General features: G+C 41.7%; 1 protein-coding gene across 5 annotated transcripts in view; it reads left to right on the forward strand.

Annotated features, from left to right (window-relative positions):
- MME (membrane metalloendopeptidase) overlaps positions 1 to 15,474 on the forward strand; it is a 41,685-nt gene that overhangs the window by 2,984 nt on the left and 23,227 nt on the right. For 2 of the 5 annotated variants that reach the window (XM_021394174.1, XM_021394175.1), the window contains exons 2-8: positions 2,616 to 2,785; positions 4,176 to 4,211; positions 9,176 to 9,337; positions 10,180 to 10,260; positions 10,982 to 11,077; positions 11,182 to 11,300; positions 12,324 to 12,389. In XM_021394174.1, the coding sequence (XP_021249849.1) occupies positions 2,626 to 2,785; positions 4,176 to 4,211; positions 9,176 to 9,337; positions 10,180 to 10,260; positions 10,982 to 11,077; positions 11,182 to 11,300; positions 12,324 to 12,389 (720 nt within the window). In that variant the 5' untranslated portion in view covers positions 2,616 to 2,625. Of the gene's footprint in view, positions 1 to 13; positions 383 to 2,615; positions 2,786 to 4,175; positions 4,212 to 9,175; positions 9,338 to 10,179; positions 10,261 to 10,981; positions 11,078 to 11,181; positions 11,301 to 12,323; positions 12,390 to 15,474 lie in introns of those variants that run through there. The other 3 variants (XM_021394173.1, XM_021394172.1, XM_021394171.1) reach the window with 3 other exon arrangements.

Below are 15,474 nucleotides of genomic sequence, written 5' to 3' on the forward strand. Positions count from 1 at the left end.
CCCGACCCCCCGGTGCGGGGCGGGGCGGGGGCCGAGCCGGCGGCCCGAGAGCTCGGCTCTAGCGGGGAGCCCGGTGGCACTCGTCAGCCGGCCCGAGCTGCCGCGCCGTGCTTTTACCGCGCCGGGAGTAGCTCGCCTGCACGCTGCGTGCCACACAATGACAAAAAAAGGTAGGGAGTTTCGTGCCGTGCTGCATTCCCCGTAGAGACCGCACCGAGAACCAGGTATGCCTCAAGTCATCTTTAAACACACGCATCCCAAGGAGAAACGCTGCTGCATCAGCTCCCTGTGCGGCTACACCAGGGTCCGAGAAATTAATTTCAGCTGTCTGTTGTATCTGTGCTTTGGTAGGCAGCTGGAATCCCGGAGCATTAACGGAAATGTAAGAAAACCACATTACCTACGCTTTTATCTGCTTAAACGATTCCTTTGCTGTTGGTGTGCTTGCAGTTAGCACATACAGAAGCTTTTACCCGGAGTCTGTTAATGCAGGTGGGATACGTTCTCTAAATGACTAGAGGTAAATATTAGCGGGATGCCTTTAAACACGAGGAGTGCTCCTGCACGAACAGAAAGATTAGCTCACTTGGAAAAACTCAGCTGCAAGGGACATACTGGCATGCAAAGGTGCAGTGTTTCTGCCTGCTCCAATAAGCCATGTTTTCAGTGCTTTAACGACACTTTCAGAGTCAGAAGACAAACATCACCTCTTAAATTAGGCCCCAGGTATTCAGAGGACTCACTGGTCAGCACTTAGTCAATATAAGATACATTTTCTGCTGCTTGGTACGACTGGAAGTGAGAAGGGTATAACGGTTAATGAATGCTTAATTGACAGTTTGCTTTTACATTACCTATGAATTTCTAGTTCACTGCTAATGCAGGACAAGTTTCTCGGCGTAGCTCTCATTTGACATGGTGCTGTGGGATTGCAGTCCCGTGTCTCAGAAAGCACGGGGTGCTTTGCCCCGTTCTTCAGAGGAAAAAAGAGGGCGGCTCACGAGGAAGTGGAAGGGGCGGCAGCGGTGCAGGTGTGGAAGGGCAGAGCTGGGCAGAGCTTGCAGGGTGCCAGCCTCGGAGCCGCGGGATCCCAGGCACTGCTGGCATGGTGCACAGCCTGCTGCGTGGGGAGCAGCGATGGAAGAGAGGGAGATGCTCTGAAATAAAATGTTCCCTCCTTCATTTGAATAAGCAGTGTTAGCGCGATCGTGTCCACGGGTACACCTAAGCAGGTCTTATTTAAACAGGTGGAACGCAAAATCTGTTTACTTAGGTCCAGGATACTGAATAATTTAATATCTTCATTCATAAGCACACACTTCAGGGACATGTTTTTGCAGAGAGGGAGCTTGCTCTTGAGGTGGCCATGACAAGAGAGGAAGGGATTGCTGGCACTGGGGTGGGACTAGGTGTTCTCCGCGGTCCTCCCAAGCCCTACGATTCTGTGGTTCCCTGAATTAAGGGACAGGAATCAGGCGGAAACAGACCACGCTGAGAAAACGTCAAGACTGTTTCTGTGAAAGGTTGTAGCAGTCTGAGGAACAAAGATGAATCCAAGCCGGGCATAACAACTTAACCCAGTTTAAAATAATGAAGTACAAATTTAGGAGTGGGAGGGCAGTAGAAGCTGAGAAGGGCACCCTTCCTGCTGGTCCTGCTGCTTGCAGGGAAAAGCAGGTGTGATGGGCGCAAGAGGACCTCCAGCAGGGAACGCTGGAATAGAAACTGTCAGGTTTCCATTGCAAAAAACTGAGAAATACATTGCTAGATGTACAGGAATGTGAACATCAGCAAAGAAAGTGACCGTGCCCTGAGCAAATAAGAGCTCTCAAAGACAGAAAGCTTGGTGCAACCGCAGGGCTGCAGAGGGTCACCAAGTGACAGAAACACTGCCTTAAAATCTACTACTGCATACACATTCCACGAGTGAGCACCGTCACACTCCCACCGGTTCCGCACGTACGTGTTGCAGTTACTTCCCATGTGCAGTGTTCTACCAGCAACAGAGAGGACCCGGTTGCAGTTCTTTAATGATCACTGTGAAGCCTCATTATCTGCAGTCTCAATGTGGCGTGCTCCCAGCACAGGCTGACTTACTTATTTTTTTTGGCTATTTTTAGTGACAGCTGTAAAGCTGTAGTCAAGAATTGCTTACACGATATTTTAAAAGATGACAGCGAAGCACAATGGTATATTTTGACCTTTGGCGTGAGATAAGTAATTGGCAGATTAAGTTAATTTTTATTCAGGCAAGGAGACTTGCTTTTGCTTGCTTGTGAATTCCTGTACCATCACACAAGATTAAATTACACGGTGAGTTTTCGAGACAGGGGCTGGTTTGCTGGCCTTCCTTTTCTGTTCGGCGGCCTCTTCACACGGAGGAAGCCCGCTCCTCTGTTCTCCGCAAACACAAGGCACATGGTACGTACCGCCTGCGTGGGCATGAGGACAGGACAGGCATTTTAGTGTCATGCCTTTCTAGCAGTGTTACAGATAAACTTTGTGCAAGCGTGGAAATCCACCCAGGAAACATCTTGGTCGCTGTGCAGCCGAGGAGCCAATTGCAAGACCTGCGACTCAGCGTTCTCCAGTGAATTCTCCCTTTTCCTTTTCAGACACTGGGTTATGGGCAAGTCAGAAAGTCAGATGGATATAACTGAAATGAATACTCCAAAACCAAAGAAGAAACTGCGATGGAGTGGCCTGGAGATAGGGCTAACTGTTGTAGTGATTCTGCTTGCTATCGTGGCAATCACAATGATAGTCCTGTACGCTACATACGATGGTGAGTACACGGAACGTACAAATACGTGTTAATATAAAAGTACTTTAAGAAATTATGCAAAAATCCTTTATCAAATAGAACCCAGCTGTTCATACTGGAAAAAAATACTGAAGATTCAGTATATTAAAAGGTTGTATTAGAAAAGTCTACGTTGCACAGTGTATACAGCTGCACTACAGAGACATTAAGAAAAAAATGTAAATGGTCAGCTTGGAGTATTTGCCTGATTGTGGAGGACTATACCCACAGTGCAACACCAGATGCAGCAGCTCCATCATCATCGTGTTTAGCACATACATTGTTAGACAGTATGACACAATGATGTGAAACGTAACGCTGCGTCCACACTTGGTATTGCTGCACACTGACACAAAACTGCTTGTTCTCCAAGTGGGACTCTAGAAATGAACTTAGGCAGAGTTGTGGGAAACACAAACCATCTGCTTGTTCGGACTCAGCAATACTGCTGTTTGTAGTTAATGCTTCATTAAGCGGAACACTCTGAAAGAGAATCGTTTCAAAGAACACCAAACTACAGCGCTCGCTCCATCTTCCTGGATATATGAAAATCCTGTTTCTACCATTCACAATGTATTGTGACAAGGACTCTCAGCGAGTACAGTCACACAAAATGTTTTGTAACTCAGTAGCCGTACCAAAATATTTGAAAATAATTCGGTTTAGGCAGAAATACTGATGGTTTTTTTTGGAATGGAAAATACAGGCAAACTCAAAATTCCATTTTATGTCAAACAGAATGTTTAATTACACTAGAAATGATCTTTTTCATTTTAAAGTACTCAATAATTTTATTTAAACTTTTTATTATTGTATTGTCCATTTATGGAATGGAAAAAATGCCACTCTGAAAGGAAAGATAAGAACTGTTGTACCTCTGAAGTCTCAGAAGGAAGTAACTTCGTGTTCTGGAGCCATGTATTTTCTTAAAGGACTTCAGAGGAAATGTGTCCGAATTTTCATGCAATTTCTCCACAATCTTTTTGTCATTGTAGGGAATTGCTAAATTCAGACTGACTTTGCAACTGTTTTCAGTCCATTTTCTATTTTTCTCCAAATTTCTCCTTTTCTTAAATAAAAATAATATTTTTCCCCTTCTAACTGATTGATAGAACCTTTTCTTCAAATGACCACAAAAATCCTTGATCCATTTGCACCGAGCAACCCTACAGGGATGAGGATAATGGTATCTTCAGAGCCAGGTCCTATACATTCCACCTTCTGAATGCGCAGTGTTCTTTTATCTTTATCTCACTGTACCCTGCAGTTAAATGCAATTTCTAAAGCGACTGTCAATTAGAGGAAAATTTATAGTAGCTTTTATTATATTGACATTGAGTGGAAGTTAAAAGTATGATTGTATTGTTTCTAGATGGGGTTTGCAAGACATCAGACTGCATAAAGTCAGGTAAGAATGAAAATATGTATGTTTCAAATACACATACGTACTTTTAAGCAAAATTATAGCCACGTAGTGTTGCCAGCTAAGTGTAGACAAATACAGCACGTTGAAGCGTGCCATCTGCTAACCCAAATTATTTTCTTCATGTGTTTTTTCTACAAATATAAATCTTGTGATGTGATATTGTGAAATCTTGTAAAGTCATCAGGGTCAGGCTAGTTCAAGAGCTAGAAGCAGACTCTCCAAAAAATACCTCTAGCTGCAGAAAGTGATTTCAGTGAATCAGAAAATGGCTCTTCCTCACCCCCACGTCAGCATTCAGGCGGTGCTACAGCACGTGCTGAAAGGCTTTGTCTCCGAAGATGTGTATAAAGTAAGTCCTGATTGCCAATAGCTCTTAAAGATGCCATGCTGTTTGAGGAGAGGCAGAATTAGTCTTCATGTCCAGGAAAAATTGGGTATTTTATAGGCTGACTAGCTAATGTCATTCTTCAGTAAGAACTGAACTGCATAAAAAAGTTTACGTGTTGGTCTGAACTCTACTAGACATCTACTAAAAAGCCTCAAGGCAGAACTGAGCCACGCTTTCCCTTTCCCCTCACCTATAGTTCTGTTGGCGTTCCGGTTTCCTCCTCCAGTTCAATTAATGCTGGTTTCCCCCTTTTCCCCAAACACTTCTGAGTTAACCCACTCTCTTTATAACACTTCATCACTGCTACAAGCTGGCCTCAGAAGCAGCTTCTCCCTTTCATTCCTCAAAAGAAAGGAGCGTTTAGCTTGGTACGGCCAGCACACATTTCGAAGGGGCTCCATGCCAATTCTATGCCATTTTCCCTGGCCAGACAGCACAGTTCTTCCCGTCCTTGTAGCAATCTTCTCCAGGTCAGGACAGTCCTACACCTGCCTATGTCTGCATACCCTTATCATCTCTTTTGATTATGTGGTTTTCTTGGAAGCTTCCAAAGATGGGAACCCTGAATTGCTTTCTTAGTGTTATGCTCTGGCAGATGTTACTCTTTTGCATTCTGCAGTCCTGTAAAATGACTTGGCCACACAGTTTACAAAGGCAGTGGCCCAGACACAGAGGTTCAAAACAGAAGCTAAGAACATGGATTATTCGCCAGCACTCCCACTGTGGACTTACAGCTTACCAAGGGAGCACCTTGCATGTTGCTGAACCTTGGTCACCTCCCATTTTATAGACCTCTTTCTGAGTGGTAAAAATCAATGACTTTTTCAGATGTATTTTCATGCCAACTGCTAGTCTAGTCAAAACCCTTAAAGTGAGATATTCTGCACTGTCTGCTGTATTTTGGAGATTTGTTGCATCAATAGTATTAATAGAAAAGCATCAGAAATACAGTAATATCTATGTGTTGCCTTCAAGTCAAGTGGAACTGATAAATTCTGCATGGATTCCGTACATCACGACTGGCCTCACTGGAATTTAAGGGAAAAAGACAGCCCCAGGAGAAGGCATAGATCCACTTTGTCAATAAGAGACACAGGAAAAGTTGTGAGGAGTCATAAAGGTTTTGGTCTATTGCCATCAACGCAGTCTGGGTATCTCACAGGATTTATTTCAGGTGGCCATCACTGTATTCTAGTTATACTTCCAAAGGATTTTTCTGCCATCATGAAAGCTCATACTGCGGTTTGAAAAATGATCAGGTTAGTTTTCTGACTCGATTACAGCTTTTTAATCTCTCAAGGTGCTAATTTTCAGCTACCCATTTCTGAAAATCTGTTAAGAAGTTTGGATAAATGAGCCAAGATTTCACTGTCCAACAATGGTATAATGCACTTAGGGCAGAAATTGCTATAGAAGTGCTGGGTCTCCTCCAAACTTGTATGACCGTCAAGTGAAATCTAATTGTCAGATTCTTTACATGGGAGGCAAGTGTTGGGAAGGAACTGCTCACTGAAAAGATGACTTCAGTGAGGTGGTCTGTACAGTGAGGGAGTTCTTGGCTCCAGAATCAGAACAGTGTGAACCAGGGTTAGCTGGCATCTGCTTGAGCCTTCACTGCACAAAGAACATCATGATACAGTTCAGAAAGTTTTTCAGAACTTCAGAGAATAGGAAATTTTCATATCTCTGTTATTAATGTCACCTAGGTAAGCACATAGTGTTTCTCCCATATCCTTCTCAGGTCATTAGTTGTTATGCCAACTTTTATTACTTTATTTGTAAGCTATTAAAGCAACAACTGGCAATCATGAGAATGACAATAAAACTAATCATTAAATGTTGTTCAAACAAGTCTCTATATTCTTCAGTGCAAGTTAGGAAATTGAACAAGCATGTTAAGCACAGGAACAGAGCCAATGTTTGGTTCATCAAAGCAACACAGAGGACTAAGGAAAAGTGTTATGTTGTACTTCCTTTCCTTGTAAAGGTATGAATGACCCCGTATTAGAATTAAATAACAAAATGTTCATCAGTCTCACACTTCTAATTTCCAGAGCAAAAATGTCTCAGTGTACAGGCTTGAACACTCCACTGGGCCCAAGTATTAACTCGTAAATAACTTAGTGCATGTTTAGGAGTCTGTCCAGCCTAAGTAGTCCCACTGATTTCAAAGGGGCAATGCACATGTTGACATCAAGCACGTGCTTCGGGGCTTCATTGCTGACAAAATCACATTTCATTGATTTTAGTTTATTCATGGTATCAGACAAATAATCGCTGGCCATTCGGGGATTCAGATGTGCAAATCACGCTCTTGAAGTCAGTGTTTTTGAGGGCAATACCTAAAAGATGTATTCTGAAGGAAAACTTGCATGAATAGTGAAAGACTACAGTTCCCATGACTCAGCTCTTTCTTTTCACAGCATTAACCTTAAATGTTTTAATAAAATTTGATGTGCTAATATTGGCTGCTTTGGGCTTTACAGCAGAAATGTTATAATAGATCTTTTTTGTATCACAGTAATAGAAAAGAAAGATTGCTCAGATACTGACTACCAATACAGCAACCTGACTGCATGGTTCAAGCAGGGTTGATAATTACATGGACAGTTAGTAAGTTGCCAGATGTACACAAGATGTAGATTTCTTCTAGTTTTTGATTTGTTTTTGTTGTTATTTTTTCTTATCTCCAAAAGTGACAATACAGTGGGTAAGAATTACATTTTCTTGGTGTCAGAAGATTTTTCCAGCTCACCATTACTTTGTGGCAAGGTTGGCACATTGCACTGAAAGAGCCAGCTGTGATGTCAAGTCCTGGCTATTAAGGTCTTTGTTGCTCGACTAACACATCAGGATAACCCAAAGGACAGTGTTGCTCTCTAGATGCTGCTCCAGTCTGACAGAGGGATTCCTAAGGATACCCTTAAAGTAAGAGAGCTTGGTCATAATTGTCCACCTTCCTCTGTTACAGCAAAGGGATACAGCTAGGACAGGAATCAAGTGCACCATTCAAAACATCCACTTTCCCCTAAATAGAACACAACAAACTAGAAAGAAAATAAGATAGTGGAGTTTACACGATCACAGAAGAGCTGGAATTGGGAGTGAGCTCTAGAGATCATCTTGTCCAATTGCCCTGCTTAAAGCAGTGACAGCTAGAGAGTTGTTCAGGATCCTGTCCAGTCAAGTTTTGATTATTTCCAAGACAGAGGCTTCCTAAACTTACTGGACAACACGTACCAGTGCTTGACCACTCTTACAGTATTAAGGTTTTGTTAATTTCAAAATAAAATTTTTTTGTATTTCTGTTTACACCCATTGCATCTTGCCCAAATGTACAGGCAGAGGGAAAATCCTTTGCTCTAGCAGACTGGACAGTAGGACTGGATGTTTGGCTTTCTCAAGGATAGGTAGAAAGCAAGTGTCAAACAGTGAAAATACGACTGAATATCATAATATCTGATTGTTGGCATGGTCTGCTATTCTTTCAAATTGAAGTCATCCTGCCATTAACTTCACAAGGACAAAATGGCGTGCTAGGCACTGTACCTATTTTCACAATGTTTTTTATGCTACTTATGCAGTCCAAAATTGAAAATGCATGTGTTCATGGCTTTTTCCAGCTCCCAACATCATAAAAGCATCTAATGCTGGCTTCAAATGTAACTTTAATTTAACTGAACATCCCAAGAAAAACCAGGGGGGAAGCCAGTTAACAGAAATACTACAGCCTGCCTACACCCCTGATCTCCACCACCATAACATCATGGAAAATATTGAAAGTACAGAGAAATAACTATGTATTTGACTCACGCATGTGGGAGGAATGAACACTTGTAATCACAAGCCTCACCATTCACTAAAAATAATGTCTGAAAATGGGAAGGATATTCAGTATTCTGGCAAATCAGAGGTATCACTAATTGATGCCTGACTCCGAGCACCTCTCCCAGGCTTTATGCTGCCATATTTGTGGTGAAAACAAGCTAGGCGGAATAACTATACTAAAGAGATAAAGCACTGGAATTTTATGAACAGCAGCTGGAATACAGTCATCAAGAAAGCAGATTTCAAAAGGGAAACCCATGTCATGATCAGTCAGTGACCAGTTAGTCTTTGATCAGCCAACTTTGATAGGGTGAATGGGGATAGCAAGAAGCAGTGTAAGTTCTATAAAAATGTGGAGTAGGTCTAGAATATCAAATGTAGATTCAGGAAATCAGCTTTTAATTTCTCTTTTCACCCCCTTTCAAAACAAAGAAGTCAGTAAATGAAACGCTTTATAACCAAGTAACCACTCGCAATGAATAGCAAGATTAGATAGAGGAAGCTTACCCATCCAGAAACACAGGCAATAGAAAAGCATATGAGCTACAGGCAGCAGAAGAATAGTAGTTTGCTTTTTATTGACTAGTACCTTGCTTGGCCTAGAACACTAAAGTAGGCTGGAGCCTGTTCTAAACTAAACAGAAAGTGTTTTCCTCTTCACAGCAAACAAATGTATTCGTTGCTCTTCCCCAAAGAGTCTTTACACCTTGGTTTGTATTGTATATTGCAGCAGCCCGAATCATTGAGAACATGGACACCAGTGCAGAGCCTTGCAATGATTTTTACCAATATGCCTGTGGAGGATGGCTTAAGAGGAACGTCATTCCAGAAACCAGCTCCCGTTATAGTAACTTTGACATTTTAAGAGATGAACTAGAAGTTGTTCTGAAAGGTCAGTAGGGTTTATGTTTGTGGACTATATAAAGTTTCTTCTTTGGCTTACACGTAATTCTGACAAGGTGTGGTTATCTAGCAAAGCTTAAAATACTACTAAATATTTCATTTTTCTTTATGTTCAGTTCAGGATAAATCCACTACAACCTGTTTGCTTGGAGAATACCTTGGAAGTTACACTGTTGTGTCTGACGCTGGAGCACAGCTGACTTGGCCTGACCTTTCTGATATCTGAACTCTGTGTGCTCATCCGCGTATTATAATTCGTATGATTACTCTCATAAACTAACAGTAGCAGGGAAGCCAGGTGACAAAGGAGGAGGTGTGCCTGCAGTCAGCTGAACCGCTGGAAGCTGCTCTCCGGCAGCCCCGTCCTGCCTGTCTGTATTCCATCCTCTACACCTCAAATAGAAGGAAGCATTTTTCTAAATAGTCACGTCATAGACTTACAAACATTTCTTTTTCCACAAGAAGTAATACTGTCATATTACCCACATTCATTTTTTTTCAGACTAAAGTAACAGAGTGAGTCAAATAAATAACTGAGTTTATACTCACAAAAGATTCTCAAAACCACTCTGGAGACTGATCATCCCTTCCTTACTTGCTTAGCTTCCAGTTTTACCAAGCTTGCAGTTCATGGATGTCATGCTCTTCCCGAGGCTTCCGTTTCTGTGGAGCAGTGTTTGTAAAGGAGTGGCAAGAGCGGGTTGCCCCCAGGGGAAGGCGAGCCAGCAGCCCGGTGTGACAGCAAGGCAGGCAGGGATGGGGCCTCATAGTTCCTTCAGTTATCTTTCCACCAGAGATCTGATATTAAGGTATATTTGCTGTGTGTTCCAGATGTCCTCGACACACCAAGCAGCGATGATATAACAGCAGTGCAGAAGGCAAAAACGCTGTACAGATCGTGCATAAATGAAAGTAAGTTCCTCCTGAATTTATTGCATATAGGATACGTCAGCTAAACAATGACATCTAAGAAACTCAACTTCCAAAGTCAGCTATATCTCTACTTCTAGTTTCGGTGCAGAATTTTTCAGAAATTCTTCTTGAGTTTTAGAGAGTTACATAAGAACATCAATAGTACAGTTAGTACTGTGTATCCGTTTGACATGCTTTGATATTTTAAGTGCAACTGCATTACTCTTGAGTTTCCAGTTTGTTGCAGATATTTAAATCCTTCCAGTTAAATATGAACTAACTTCTTTCTTAGAAGAGATCGGGTAGAAAATCTCCAACATATCAAGCTTCTATAAAGACACAGGGATCATTTATTTCAAGAATTTGAGCTAGATGCTGTCCCTACGAGGTGCAATAAAACAGCAGCGCTACTTAAATAATTTTTTATATTTTCCATAAAATTATTATTATTTCCCAAAGCTATTATTTTAAGTTCTATTTATAGTCGAAATACAGAAGGTCTTCAACGTCATGGTCCTAGGGATTTGTATAAGTTGTTTGCAGTCATGACAGAAATGAATTTTAAACATTAAATCTTAAAGAAGAGGCATATATCAGAACGTAATTCTGTTGTGGTGATGGTGGGAAGAGTTCTCAGGTTTGGAATTCTGAACTCATTAGAATAGTTTACCATTTGGATGTTTTAAAAAGCCATACTAATTCATTTTATTTTTTCCAAAAGCAACCATTGATAGCAGAGGTGGAATGCCTTTAATCAGTCTCCTGGCAAATTTATCTGACTGGCCTGTAGCAACAAATAACTGGGAGTCTTCCTATGGTAAGAAAATCAGCGTTCACGTGCTTCTCTGTTAAGATTTCTACAGGATTGTATTTGTCATTGTTTACCAACAAGAAGACTGAGTGTACCTTTCATTTGCCCAGGTGCTGCTTGGACAGCTGAGACTGCTATTGCACAGCTGAACTCCAGATATGGGAAAAAGGTCCTTATTAATTTTTTCGTCGGCACAGACGATAAGAATTCCACAACACATATTATCCACGTAAGTCTGCTGGGGTGGCACTGCCCTGCTGGGCACAGCAGTGGAGCAAAAGAACCGGAAAGCACAGACAGATGTTAGCCAAGAGAGATGTTACTGATTTGAATTTTACCCGTTGTAGATGAGTTTGTGAATCTCTGTGGTTTTTAAACTTCCATTATCAGTTTGGCAGCGCACTGTCTGTTTTCGGGGTTAATAATCTTTATTCACTGTGCTGATACATTGCTGTTCTCGAGGAGGTGAGTGTAACTGAGACATACATAGATACAAACACACAGTTTCTGGGTACACAGGACAGAAGACAGACATGATCTACTTAAATATGCGTGCAAGCAAGTAAATAAGCATGGCTTCTTTTCCTTGCACTTCAGGCAGAAATCCCTGTCACTGAAAACCTGGGCTGTGGTCCCAATGGTAAAAAAACCCACAGAGCAAGGGGCTGTGTTCTTAAAATGTGCTCGCATGTCAGAGTACTAACAGGACCTGCAGTTCCCTGCCCAAACACGAGTGGCTGAGGGCATTTGCATGAGCAGCATGTCCAGAGCAGCCTGCTGTTAGATGTAAGGTGATCTCTGAAAATGGAAAATCAGAGGAAGACTGGATTGCAGATGGTGAATCTGCTCTTGCTGCTCCTGAGACACAACAGTTCCAAGAGCAGTGGTGATACGATCTCCTTTGTATCTGGCTGGATAGATCCTTGGCTACTTTGCATGTATGAATTTCAAAGATGCAGGAACTGCCCTGCTTGTCTTTGGACTCTTTTCTTTTCTGTACATCCACTGTTTTGGCATGGATAACGCATAGCGTGCACTGTTCAGCTGCAGAAAAGGAAGTCTGAAGAGAAAGATGAGAAAGGAGAGAGGAAAGAATTAAAGGGGTGTGAGAGGATAGGAAAGACATTCCCCTTGGGCCAGAAGAGAATGTTACCAGAACGAAGCATCAGCAACCTGTAACTGACCAAAGAACAGTATAATCCTATGCCATTTTGTCCTTACACATTTTTTTAACTTTTACTTAAATTTACAGATTGATCAACCAGGGCTTGGCCTACCTTCTCGTGACTACTACGAATGCACAGGTGCATACCAAGAGGTAAGACGGAGCTGAGAGATCACTGACTGCAGTCCAGAATTTTTAGCCTGTATTTTCAAGGCAGCTTTACCTGCCAAGAGGGAGGTTGGCAGAGAACTGGAACAGTCTCTCCCCAGACTGATTCTAATACCACCCCAGGAACCATTACTGGCGGAACTGGGTAAACTGAAATAGAAAGATCATAATTATGAGCATTTAAACAAGGCTGATCTACAGGTGAGAACAATGTGTGGCAGACTGGAGGAAGAAACTGGGATAAGTGTGCAAGTAGGCAAGATACCAGGAGCTAGGAGAAAAGGAAAAGGAACTGCAGAGAATACAGATGAATGAGACTACGGGGAAATAGAAATAAATGAGCTAAGAACGGGAGGCAGTACAAGTATCCTGAAGAGGATATATTATATTATATTATTATGCCATTAATGCTAGTGTCCTTGCTTGACCTTCTTGGCTGCACTACAAGCCAAGTGTTTTCCATCTAGGCTCCAGCTGCCAGTATTAACCAGTTGTCTCTGCACTGGATGAGGAGGCTGTGTATTCCTCTAGCATCACCGTGCCTCAGAAATCCCAACCTGTCTTGCTTCCTTCATCATCCATTCTCTTTGTTTCCTCTTTTAATTAACATACATGTGGAAGAAACATAGTAGTTTTCCACATAATTCTTGCATGAACAACTACTTGAAGTTTTTAGGACCTCTTGAAAGGAAATGAACATGAAACAATTTACCCTTATTACACATCTTCTGCTAGGCTTTACAGCTGAATCAAGAGGTAGCTCATATTAAGACAGCTAGAAGTGTTTATGGATCACCTCTGTTCAATCCCTACAAAAATGATGGCTGCTGAACTATGATTGACTAGCATCATCAACTGGCAAGTGCTGAGAGAGCCAGTGGAGTCCAGGGATAGGGTTAGGATCAGGGCTAGGTTAGTCCATATACCACACATTTACTGCTGCTCTCATGCCCATAATGGGCATAGAGTGAATGGATCCACTGGCTGGAGTTAACCTAAGTCAGAAGACATAATCTAATCATCCTGGGAAATGACTTTTCTTATCGCTAATAGGCTTAGGAAGAAAAAAACACAACCACTTGGAACCAAAGATCACTCTTTACTGCATAAAAGATTTGAAAAGACCACAGTCCCCTCAGTTAATTGCCTAATGAAAGTGCACCAGCTGAACTATGATATCATATAAATTGCTTTAAATACTTAAAATCTCTCATAGCCTTTAATTCATGTTACTGTTTGCACATGATTTCATTAACCTGTTAGCACTGACCCCGCGTATCCCTCATTGCTAGTCATGGTTATGCTCCAAGTCTTTGAGGGCTGAGGTGTGTATGAGAGCTGGAGCAGCTGAAACTGCTACCACAGTAACCTTTCATTAGCCAGTTTTCTTCAGGGTAATTAAATGCAGAAATTATGAAAAACCACATTAAGTATTTTGTTTTATAGGTGTTTTGCTGACACGCTAATAGTTAATACTATAATTGAGATTACATTAAATTATGTATCATTTTAACTGTTCAGCTCTATTACCACCATGTTACCATGGCCTGTAGGAGATTATGTATCACAGTTTGCTCCCTTTCCCATATTGCATCCACTGCAGCACAAGAAACCACGATTTCTATTCTAAACTCTGACCTACCAGAAGGCATCACACTACTTTCCACTTCAGGAGCGTAGGGGGAAAGTATTTTTAAAGAAGAAACAGAGATTAGTCACTGAAAGGCAGACAGAGTAAGAACAACCAGAGACTGCAACAACCTCCCCAGCCCCCGTCACCGGGGGTTTTTAATACGCCATGGGACAGGGACAGCTCATCTCGTCGAGGCTCCCTGCTCCCACAGAAGATCGCCATGCCGATCTTCGGGGCGTTCTGTGGTTCTGTAACAGTCTGTTTTACAAGCTTGAGTGCTCCAATTGAGAGATGTTCCTCCCTTCAGCCCTTGCCCTCTGATAGCTTTGCTTGGCTCTGTTTCCTGCTGTCTCATCCTACTCTTTGAGCTGTACGCAGCAAACCAGGTACTGCCTCCTGCCCTTCAACCTCTGGCTTTGTCAGTACTACCCACCACTAAGCTGTGAGTGGAACTCATGAACACATTTTTAAAACTTTTTTTTTTGTTCTGTTTTAAGAGAATACTCTTATAGGAGTTATTCTGACATCTAATTTCCCTCTAAAATATCTGAGAATATTTATGCAGCCCATCTGAAGCTAGCTGACTTAACTGTCTGCTCCGCGACGTGCAATGATCTTCACCTTTAAGGCAAAAATAAAGTGCACTGATTGGTACCTGAAGATTTCTGTTGACTTGCTGGTTTGGACTAATGTTTGTATTAATATATATATTTTTAATTATACATGGATTTGGATATTTTAGAATGGTATTTGCAGGCTTGCTATGCGTTCTCTTTTGTGAGTTAATGTAGCTGTCAGTGGTTTAATGGGTTTTTCTCTCTGATAAAATAATCTGTCTTAATTAAAAATACCACGGAGAGTTCAGTTCTTCAAGACGCTGTGAGGCACCTTGCTTTTGGAAGTCTGCTGTCAGTACTGATCATGAGCTGCTCTGTTTTCCAGCACACGCAGGCGTTGTTGACAGGGAGGGGAGGCTGACAGGAGACGGATGGCAAAGAAAGGAGTCATCAGAATGGCTGAATAAATGTAGCTTTCATTCACAGGGGTGTATCCTACTGCCTTGGGTTACTGGACAAAAGATTGCCGTTTTATTAACCATGCACACCTTATTAATCCTACTTTTCTCACTGTTTCAGGAGATTAAGATATTTTTGCATAAAATAATTTATTACTGTAGCTACTTTAATATGTATTTACCTTGCATTTTATAAGTATATTGAAAACAGTATTTCAGTTGAAAGAAAAATGAGTGTGATTTATCAAAGAGGAACTGGAATAAAATTAAGATCTTTAGATACTTGACAGTGTAACATTTAAGGAATATACTCCTATATTTCCTTTCCTATCCTCGGTAAATTCAGATACACTTCATGTATATGATACCACCTGCAGTATATGAAGCTCTACTGAACTTAGATGCAGCAAGATGCTTTCTAG

This window comes from Numida meleagris, chromosome 4, assembly GCF_002078875.1.
Source record: "Numida meleagris isolate 19003 breed g44 Domestic line chromosome 4, NumMel1.0, whole genome shotgun sequence".
Taxonomy (NCBI): domain Eukaryota; kingdom Metazoa; phylum Chordata; class Aves; order Galliformes; family Numididae; genus Numida; species Numida meleagris.